Below are 11,725 nucleotides of genomic sequence, written 5' to 3' on the forward strand. Positions count from 1 at the left end.
CCCTTGACAAAAATGGGGTTTAGCTAACACAGTAAAACAAAGAAGCATCACCCCCTTCATGACATGTAACAAAATGTTCCACAACTGGGCTCTCTAACCTATGCCTCCTAATGTCACTCAAATGTTCCATAATTCTTTTCTTCACAGCCTTTTTGGTCTGCCCTATGTACCATTTTACTGAGGGACATCCACATCCTAATATATAAACTGCCCCCCCCCCCCCCCCCGGTTTCACAATTGCAATAATCCATGGCCTTATAAATTCTACCATTAATCAACCTTCCATCTAAATTCCTGATTTTATTACACATATTACATCTCCCACGTGGAAAGCTACCTTTCCTACCTTGCTCTTTAGCCCATTTCCCAATGGATAACAATTCCCTTAAGTTTTTAAACCTACTGTAGGAAAAAGTCACTCTGTCAGGGAAAATATCCTTTAACTTCTCATCATCGAATATTATCGGCCAAAACCTAAGAACTAATCCTTTAAGAACTTCTGAAAAAGAAGAATATCTATTCACAAAGAATAACCTATCTGAGTCCTCTTCCTTGTTCCATTTATTGCTCTCCCCCTCTACATAGGTTGCTTCTCTATATCTCCTACTGTGTGTCAAACCGAGTTTCCTAAACACTTTATTTTCAGCCCTATTCAATACTTCAAAGTTATAACCTCTACTTAATAACTTGTTCCTAACCCTCACAAACTCATAACCCAGCCTGCCTTTGTCTGAAGTATTATTTGCTATCCTCAAAAGGAAGGATTTATACCTAGTTTAGTGAGTTTAGCTATAATTCCAAAATGGGGGATGGTGTCGAAAGCCTTGGCAAGGTCAAGATAGGCTATGTGAACCATCTTACCCTCGTCTATGGCTTTGGTGACTGCCTCAAAGAAGTCGATCAGGTTCAGAAGGCATGATATGCCTTTCACAAATCCAAACTGGGTGGGGTCTAGAGTTTGGAGGTTACCAATGTCTTTGTTTATGAGTTCCATGATAATGCATTTCATAGCCCTGCAGACCAGGCTCATCAGGCTAATAGGGTGATAGTTCCCAGGATCAGTGGTGGCTCCCCCTTTGTGGAGTGGTATAACTGTTGCTGTGCGCCATTCAGTAGGCACAAAGCCTGATGTGAGACTATGATTGAACATGGTGCTTAGGTGGGGAGCCAGTTCGTTCTGAAGTTTGTGTAAAATGCAGCCTGGGATTGTTGTCAGGTCCCAGGGGTGCTGTGTTTTTGGTTTTAGAGAGTGCAGCTTTTACATGCATAGATGTGATTACAAGGACTCTGCATTCTTCCTGTTTAGAGGGTGAGAGAGGGGTAACGTTAGCACTGAACCTATCTGCCAGGATGTTAGCAATATCAGTTGGTTCTGTAATTTTCATGCCATTGTGCTGTAACTCAGAACAGATCTGGGTGTTGCCATTGCGATTCTTGACATAGCTATAGAATGCTTTGTGGATGCCCTTAGAATCAGTGGAGATTTTGTTTTCATAGCTAGCTTTGGAGGTTCTTATAAAGGATCTCAGCTTCTTACTGAGGCTGACCAGGGAGCTCCTCCACTCATGGGATTTTATTCGCTTTTGCAACAGGTTTTCCTTCTGTGGTAGAGTTTGTTTATGGCAGGGGACCACCAGATTGGCTTCTTTTTTTTGGAGGATAGCATCTTGGTTCTGTTTGGGATAGCACAATCCATGCACTCGTGTAAGTGCTTATAGAGTGCATTTGTGTAGGATTCAGCAGTCGTAACTGTATTGTCCATCTGCATGGGTGTCATGAAGTTCGCCACTTCTGTCTTAAGAAGCATGAAGTTGGCTTTGGAGAAATTTTTTACCATGATTTCCTTAATGGTGGGTGGGGGAGGGATGTGGATATCTAGGGTGATTAACTTATGGTCGGATCTGACCAACGAGGTGTTGACTTCAGGTGTGGAACACCGGTCACTCATGTTGGTAATGACTAGGTCTAGGATATTGTTGCCCCTGGTGGGGGTGTGGATAAGTTGATCCAGGGCATTGGAATTTATGAATTCCAGAAAGCGTTGAGCGAAGGAGTTGGCACATGAGCAGTTTTCCCAATTAACAATTAGCAAGCTACAATTTGGATTGCAGTTTTCCCCAGAGTTAGTTGCACTTGGATAACCTCGGATGCATTATGCTGCGCAACTAGCTTGGAGGTTTGGATATCCTTAATGAATATGGACACACCTCCACCTTTGGTGTTCTGGTCCACGTTAGATGGACGAAAAGTGTGGTATGAGTTATAGCCTGGTACTACAGGGGTACTCTCTAGAGCCTTGAACCAGGTCTCAGTCACTGCACAGATATTGATGTTCTCCATTTTAAGGAGTGCCTCGAGTGAGTGCATTTTGAGATTTAGACTTCTAGCATTGAGTAGAAGTACCCTCAGTTTTTGCTTGCCTGTTCCTGTTATGGTGGTGAATTTTTCATTTGAATCTTGCCTAAAAAAGGCACTATAGGGGTGGCAAGACCCTTAGCCAGTATCCAGAATCCCAGGGGTGACAGGTGCAGGCCATCGCTGGCAAAGCATCGTGGTCTGTCGACCATGTCATCCCAGGCAGACAGATACTGGATCCCCTTAGAATGACACCAGAAGCTTAGCCAATTGTTGAAGTCAATCATTTTGTCTTTGTACTGCGGGATCATTCTGGGTGATGGCAGGACGCTACTCAGGGCTAGGGTCATACCTGCCTGGACTACAAGATTGGAGAGCTCTTTCATGTCTCTTTTCATGTAGTCCAGGGAGGTATGTCTCGGGTTGTTCACACCAACATGGACAATGATATAGTCATATTTGTGCATGTTGTGGAATGACCTGAGTGTGTGGGTTATGTGGCAGATCCTGGCACCCAACAGGTAGCTGATAGTAACCTTCTCCTTGTTTAGCCTGGTGAGTGGGACAGCAGTGTGCCTGACTATAGAGTCACCTATGACTAGTATTTTCGGTATGTTGTTTTGCCTTATGGGCTGTGGTTTATTGGCACCCTGAGTCTGTGGGCTATGTGTCATTTGGGTTGTGTTGGGGGGTGGAGGTTGCTTGCGTTTCTGCTTTGGAGGTCTCTGTTGCTTGAGCAGATTATTACTGAGAGCCTCTGCAAATGTTTTTGTGTTTCTATGTGTGGATTTTGGTGGTGTAAGTTTAGTGGGACTATGTGATGAGTGTGGTGTGGTGCAAGTGTTTACCTTCTACTCTTGACTGTCAAGTTCAGTCTTGGTTGGAGAGAGCTTTACCTCCAGTTTGGCTAAGTAAGTGCATATCTCACAGGTTGTGGTGTTAGGTGGTAGGATAAGAGGGTTGTCTGTGTACATGAGACAATTGCTACATTGCCCCAAGATGCCAGATTCATTAGATAGACAGGAGAGAACACTGGGAGCTGACCATTGGACATACCTGAATAAAAAACTACTTTCCAATAGACAAGTGAGGAAAGTGAGTGTAAGAGCTGTTTTTCTTTAAGCAAGTGAGGAAAGTAAGTACAAAAACTGTTTTCCTCTAGGTAAAGAGGAAGGTTGAGTGCTGTAGTAATTTGTAGCTTATTTAGTGCTAACAACGAGTTCTGAACAAGTGCTAAGTATGAATAAGCAAATTCAAGTGCTTAAACTAAGAATCTGTACCTGGATCTTGTGGTAGATAGGCTACCTAGTGTTTATCACTCCCACTGATGAGCTAGAATGCTTCCCTCCAGCACAGAAAGGCTTGGGGGGCTCAGAAGCTTACAAACAGTCCTGGATACAGCAAATCTGCATCTGGACTAGACTAGTTACAGGAAAGCACAAACGAGTACAATGTACTTCAAAGTAGGGTAAAACATGGGTAGTACAGAGAGGCAGCCTATAGTAAACTGTGATCTTTTCATAGCACAGCTCATTGTAGGGTGCAGATAGAGGGACGGACAAACTAAGAGATATGTATTCTACTACAGTGGTGACTAAGGGGGCTAGGAAGAGCAAGGGAGATAAAATGGGATATGTCAGAGAATGAAGAGTGAAAATTAGAGGTGCATAGGGGTGAATGAAGGTGGCAGAAAGAAAAGAGTGAGCAGAATAAGCAAGAAGAAAAGAAGGAGAAACCATCTGCCACCAAAGTAAGAGGTCAGAGTTTCAGTAAGAGTGAAAGAAAGCGCATACAATAATGAGAATGAGACTTAGTGAACATGTACAAATACAGTAAATCCTCATCCTAAACAAAAAATACACAATTGAAACACATTATAAAGGGTTTTCTATTTTCCAAATCTGGCTCATACAGATGACAGACTTCTACCAAAAACATAAGACCATGTTCACCAATCTGGGAACCATTGTGGACCCCAGTGCAAGTCTACTGTCTTGATGAAATATTTATCTAGAAAAGTGAACAAATAGATTCATAGATTCATAGATTAGTACTAAGCTAGCTGCCCTTGCGAGCCATTTAAAATTTTAAGCTATCCCTTGTTCCCTGACTCAAACCCTGCACCTTGTGTTTGTAAGGCAAACACCTTAACCATTAGGCCACCCTCCCAACCCAAATATTTCTAAGCACTATATTTATCCAGTTATAAATCACATGAGCAATTTTAGTAGCCATACTTGTGACTTGCCATCACAATCACTTATGTTATTGGTTATTATAGTATACCATTATATAACACAAATACATATCCCCTACAATAAAAACTTTACCCTCAAAATTTATCTCATTCAGGCCTAAAACATTAACATAAAAAAAGTAAAGAAGCTCTCACAACACAGACTGATCTTTCATTTTAAATCTAAACAAGCTCAGCTTTGCAGCAGTTCTCCCCTGTACATTCAAATGCCACTAGGACACATTCTTCCCAAAAACATTCCTGACTCAGCATACCAAAACGATGTAATTGGCTAACTGATGAATTGAAAGCCCTTGTAAAACTTGGATGATGTGGGAAAGTCATGGACAATGACCCTTACCCTAGCAATAGGTAACAATCTGTCCAACTCAGAAACCTCATAAAATAACCAATATGATAATACAAAAGTCAACATATGAAAACAATTAATAATTTCATTTTAAGCTAAATCACAAAAACAATTCTGGAAAGATGCAAATCAACTTATAGGAAGGAAATTTCAAAACAACCCATCAACAGAAACACCTACGTTCTCTTTCTATGATGGCAGTTCTGCATTCTGCAACTTACCATCCCTCTCAAACACTCATACTGGCCTACCAGCCCCCCCCCCCAAGATTCACCTCTCCGCATCTTACAAGTTTATTTAAAAAAAGTCAAAGCAAGAACCATAGAACCTCTTTTGCAACAAATAAATGCTGACAGCTGACTAGGCACAGATGGCCTCTATTTCTGGTTCATATATGATTGCAGGGACTTTCTCACACACTCCCCTTCAACATGCCTTCAGTCTCTGCCTAATACAAACTATTATGCTAAATATGTGGAAAATAACCATTATCAGCCCAATTCCAAAGCAACCTAACCCCACGAAAACTTCCCAATATAGGCCAATTCTTCTCCTTCCCATTCCAAACAAACTACTTAAAAATGTATCTGTGCTCAATTAACCAAATACATCAGTACCTACAACCTCCTCTCCCATAAACAGCATGGGTTCAGGTCTAGTCATAGTACACTCACAGTCCTATGGACACTGTTGAATGAAATACCACTAGGTATGGACAGAGGCCAGCTCACTGGTGCCACCTTGATCAACCTTAAAAAAGTCTTCAGCCTTGCTGATCATAACATCCTCCTCCATCATCTGCTACAAATAGGCATTACTTTTATTTCCCTACCCTGGTGTCAAAACTTCCTCACCAATCCCAAGTTTATTTAAAGTCATACCTCAATTTTCCAAAGACTCACTGTTGACAAAAGAATATCATAAGGTTCTATACTTTCTCTTCTACATTATCCATCTTTGTAAATACATTTTGCCTTGATCTACCCCATCCCCTACTTATTTATGTAGATGACATGGCACTGTTTGTATAAACAATTCAATACCCAATCTTCAGACAGACCTACAAGCAGATTTCCCAGCTCTAATCCACTAGATCTCCAATAAAAGCCTTCTTCTTAGCTTCAACAAAACCAAAGCTTTGATTTTTGGCTCCAAACATAAACTTAAAGAAACACAAAACTCTTTGACTATAAATGACCATGACAACATCCCCACAGAAAACTCTATTTCTTTTAAATTCCTTGGAATTTGGCTTGATTCCTCCCTTAGCATCTGCCTCCACCAAGGAAAAAGGTTAATATTCTCTCCTATTTTGGGCCAATAAAATCTCCCCCATCTTACTAAAACCTCCATTTAACTTTAGGTATAGATATTCCAGTCTCCCAACTTGAATACATTCTTCCCATCATAACCTCATCATCAAAAAATAACTCTACACACATTCAGACAATAGCCAGTAAAATTTGCAGATTTATTACCCAGTCCCCTAAAAACGAACACCACTGTAAAACACTGAAAAAGTAATGCCTCTCTGTTCATCAAAGGATTGACCTTCTCCAAAGATCCCAGTCCTAGTCAACCAGACCTTCTAAACTAATTAGACAACCATTCTCTTACAGCCTAAGAAACTGCAATCCCTCGGCCCCTACATCTGCAACCACCACCCAAATTAAACTTAATTGTACAGATTATTACTTCTCTCTACATGGTCCTACACTCTGGGAAAATAACCCCCCCCCCCCAACATCATCTTACCCAAAATTTAGGAATCGGCTGAAAGCCCACCACATCTCATCAGCTAAATGTTGTTGCCTCTCATCCAACCATAGCCTGGGACGACAAGATAGATAGACCTTGATGCTTTGCCAGTGATGGTCTTTATGTGTCACCCCTGGTTATTGCTACCCTCATAGTGCCTTTTTAGGCAGTGTCTCAAGGACAAAATTCCAAATGTAAAAACCTCCATCTAAAAACAATCTCCAGGTCATGCTGCTAAATGCTAGGAGTCTTAACATGAAACTGCACTCACTGGAAGCAGTCCTCACCTTGGAAGGCATGGACTTTTGTGCAGTCAGAGAGACCTGGTTCCAGGCTGTGGAGAGCATCTCAGCCATACCGGGTTACACCTCCTTCCACACATTCAGACCACAAACTGAAGGCATGAAAACTAAAGGAGGCAGTGTATCAATACCCAAAGATAAATGCACCTCCGGATAGTATGATTCCCTGGAGGTATTTCAGGTGCAATTAACTGTTGGTAGGACACCTATCCAAGTCATTGACAGCTATTGGCAGATGCAGGACCCCCTCTATGAATCAGGACACCCACTCAGCCTATTTGGATCTACTTGAGTCTATCAAGATACATCCGAACACCTTGGTTTGAGGTGATTTTAACTACCCATCCATTGACTAGGTAAATTACTTGTGCTCAAACTCACTTGCCCAAAGGTTCTTCTACTTCATTAATTCCAATGCCCTGGTCCAGCTAGTTGACACCCCCATAAAGGCTGCCAGCATCCTGGACCTGGTACTTACCAATATGGGGGACCACTGTAGCACCCCCACTATGATGTCTTCCCTGGTGAGATCTGCCCACAGATCAGTTTCATTTGAAGTAACTATCACACCTGCCATCCCCCCAGCAACAACTAAACTAGAAAACTTCTCCAAAGCAGATTATAAACTCTTATGGGATGGTACAAACAGCTTCACTGCACCTCCCCCCTCAGATGGAACTTGCAGCTATGCTGAATTCTATAACAATGCTTTATAAAAACACCTGTATAACTGCATTGACAAGGCCGTACCTGATAGGACCAAAACAAGCTCCTCAAGGAAGAGCAAAATTGCCTGGCGGACAACTGCCATTAACAGGCTTTACAATAAGAGGAGATTTCTGTTTAAGAGAAAGAGGGAGTGAGCCCTAAACTGGAAACACCCCTTCCTCAGCTTAAACAAGCAAAAAAAAAACTTCTTCTGAAGTCCTCCAAAGAAAACTATGAATCCATATTAGTTTCTTCAACTAAGAACAACCATAAGGTGTTCTTTAGTTACATCCGTAACCTAAAAGGAAAGCCCAGATTGTGCTGAACTGGTAGTTAATGATACCACGTATATTGAGCCTGTAGACATAGCTAACCTGTTGGCCTACAGGTTCTGTGAAAACTTCACTCCCTTGTCCCCGTCACACGTACCCCATGATATCCCTACCACCTGTCCAGTACCTTGCATCTCTAAAGAGCAGATCGTACATGCCCTCTCTAAGGCCAAAAACACAGCATTTATGGGACCTGATAACATCCCAGGCTGAGTCCTACATGGGCTCCAATAAGAATTAGCAACACCATTGGGTACTCTTTTCAATCATAGTCTAAGCACTGGCTTTGTCTCAGCTGAATGTAAAACAGCCACTGTTATTCCTTTGCACAAAGGTGGTGCTTCCACTGACCCTGGCAACTATAGACCTATTAGCCTGACTAGCCTTATCTGCAAGGCCATGGAGCAAATCATCATGAACTTTGTCAACAAAGTTATAAGTAATCTACAAACACTTGACCCTACTCAGTTTGGATTTGTCAAAGGGAGAGCATGCCTATTAAACCTGGTGGAATTCTTCAAGACAGTCACCAAGGCCCTGGATGAGGGGAAATCTGTGCATACAGCCTACCTAGACTTAGCCAGGGCGTTTGACACTATCCCCTACTCAGGCATCATTGACAAACTCACCCAGCTAGGCATCAGCTCCTATATCATTAGATGGGCCACTAACTGGCTCAGTGATAGACGCAATACAGTCAAAATAGGGGGATCCACTTCCAACAGCAGACCTGTAACCAGTGGTTTTCCACAGGGATCAGTCCTGAGACCTCTACTGTTTGGAATCTATTTCTCTGAAGTACAAGCAAAAACTAAATGTCTGTGGCTGACAAAGTTTGCTGATGACTGCAAACTGAGAGGGGTCATGCAATCTCCAAATGATGTCAACATCCTACAATAGAGTCTTGCACAAACAAATGATTGATGCCAAAGTCATTGTCTTGAACCCAATGGAAAAAAATGTATTATCATCCCTTTTGGTAAGAGCGATGTTCCTGCTAACTACCACATCAATATTAGCACCATAAGCATGCACTCATTGATGAAAGACCTGGGCACACAGTTTGACAGCAACCTTACCTTTGACCACCATGTCTCCACAGTGGTAAGAAGGGCATTTTATATTGCTCATCTCATAAATAAGGGCATTGCCTCCAGAAAAAAAGATGTTATAACCTCACTGTACTCTTCCCTCATCAGGCCAGTAATTGAGTACAACACTCCTTTTGGTATGTACCTTTCCAAGTACCTGCAGCAAATGGAGAGACCAGAAAGGTTCCTCACAAGGAAAATTCAAGGTCTTCGGCATCTGTCCTATGTGGACCATCTGAAATCACTGTCACTTTATTCTTTTTCATACAGACTACTCTGGGGCAATCTCTGCCTTGCATACAAGACAATCTCTGACCCTGCTTTACTGGAAATGCTGCATATCCGTGAGTCAAATGGCACATGGGCTACTCGCTCTAAAGACCTTAACCTGGTATGTGACATTAATAGAACCTGCTAGAGGGACAGATTTGCCTCCCAGAGGTTACCACACCTTTGGAACAGACTCCTACTTCATGTCAAACAGAACATATCACTGGCCCTCTTCACACACAATCTAGAGAACTGGATGGGTAACCATAAATTCACCCCGAGGGTTCCACCTGTGTCCCTCTTGGACAGGGGCAATAGGTGCAGATTGTGGAAATAAGGGTAGAACTTGGCTAGGCTTGTAAGGGCCCTAGGGCCTTTAACCAAGTAACTTCTTATGATCCTGTATCGACTAACTTGAGATAAATCACTTTCTCTTTCTCCTACTAGTAACAGTCTTACTAGTCCTCATATGGCATGTTTCAGTGTACCAGTCAATGCCTCTCACTCACATAATTGTTTGCTTAACATAACTTCTTCTTCCAGCTACTCACAAACTCTAACATTCTTCACTTCACTCAGTTAACCTATTATTCCACTTAGCACACAGTTATATTATCAGACACAAACTTGTCCTTCTACATGAGATTTGTCTTGATTTATTGTGAATAATATATATATATATATATATATATATATATATATATATATAGTACATTTTATATATTCTTTACATTTTCGGCACCTGATAATAGTATTTTACAGTTGTGGATTTTTGGTTGTACTGCTAGGATATGATTTCAGGTTGCAGGTCCTATCTTGGAGAAAGGTCTTTCCTTAGTTACTGTTTTGAATCAAGGTTTGATAAGAATAAGGGCTTCATCAAAGGTTTCTCTTAGGTCATATGTTTATTGCCTAATTAGCAAATTTATTTTTTAATAGTGAGCATTGGTCAGGTTTGATTAGTAAGATTACTCAGCTATGTACTGGTAGCCAGTTAACATATGTATCCATATAAGCCTTCACCACTTTAAGCAAACTCGACATAAATTTGAGTGGTGTGGAAATTAATGGCAGTAATATATTAAAAATATATTAAAATATAAACATTATTATAGATATGTAGAATTATTCAAGGTAGTTAGGCTGTAAGTAAAATTTGTGTAAGAATAAAATTTGTCATAATTAAAAAAAATTAAAAAATGAATGCAATCAATGTTGCAAGGTAACATAAAAAGACGGAATTAAGAAAAAATATTTAGATGACTCATGGTGAAGACATAACTGTATTCCTTAATGGTTTTGAAAAAAATCCAAAAAAAATTTTAATGACGTTGCAAAACAATGACTTGATGTACTCAAATTCAAAATACTTAAAATGTCAAGGTTGAGTCACTGAATACATACTGATCACAAATTAAGATTCTGTTCTGCCCCATATTACTCTGTTAGTGCAATTCAGATGTTCCCAAAAATGTCAAAACATCCAGCAGCATCCAACAGTACGATCATGAGTTTTCTATTTAATAAGAGCAGAAGAGGTTATCTTGGTAGGTTCAGTTGTGTTTCCAAGGTATCCAGCTTAATAAATTCTCACCAAAATGTTTCCATAATGTTAAAGAATAACAACCACTATAAAATGTCTACATGCTTAAATACCTAAAACACTCATAGAGCAAGAGTGAAAAATAATAAAAACTGCCCACTGTTGTCCATTGGTAGCCGGCTGCTGCCTTCTTGAACACAAGTGTAACTATATTTCAATATCTAATATCATCCATCACAACTTTCTAGCATTTATAAACCCAGGGAACAACTTTATTTCAAGAGATGACAAAACAGCTTTCTCTTTTCAGAAAATTCTTAGAAAATTCAACAAAGGCAGTCACAGATTGGTTCTCTTCCATTAAAGATAATTCTATAGCATCCATAAAAAGTCTTATAGTTGAAGGATGGTTGTGTGACAGTTATGTGGATTGGCATTTCTCATCGTAGTCCAAACTTATTTTTTTTGGAATCCTTTACCACTTTGAATCACGTCTTTGTAGAAAGCTTCTTTTGCCATAATTTAACTTAAATGGCTGATCTCCAACTATATTTAAGTTGCATTCATGATCTCTAAACAGTCGGGGATGTAAGGAATGTGCTAAACAAACACAAGATTATATTTCTTTCATACCACCTTTGTTGTGCAAATCAGTTTCCTTACTCATTTGATAAAACCACTGTGCAGAAAAGTAGCCAGTATGAGTGAATGCACCTACATTTATCTGTTTTTTAGAACACTTAACAATTATTTTATTTTA

The 11,725-nt window shown here is 40.5% G+C and overlaps 1 protein-coding gene across 1 annotated transcript in view; it reads right to left on the bottom strand.

Moving 5' to 3' along the window:
- LOC122803890 (zinc transporter 6-like) overlaps window positions 1–11,484 on the bottom strand; it is an 82,845-nt gene extending 71,361 nt beyond the window's left edge. The window contains exon 1 of the mRNA XM_044073573.1: window positions 11,445–11,484. Coding sequence (XP_043929508.1) covers window positions 11,445–11,484 — 40 coding nt within the window. The remainder of the gene's footprint in view (window positions 1–11,444) is intronic.
- Window positions 11,485–11,725: the final 241 nt, after the last annotated feature.

Source organism: Protopterus annectens, chromosome 6.part0 (genome assembly GCF_019279795.1).
Source record: "Protopterus annectens isolate FY-2018-M chromosome 6.part0, PAN1.0, whole genome shotgun sequence".
Classification (NCBI taxonomy): domain Eukaryota; kingdom Metazoa; phylum Chordata; order Ceratodontiformes; family Protopteridae; genus Protopterus; species Protopterus annectens.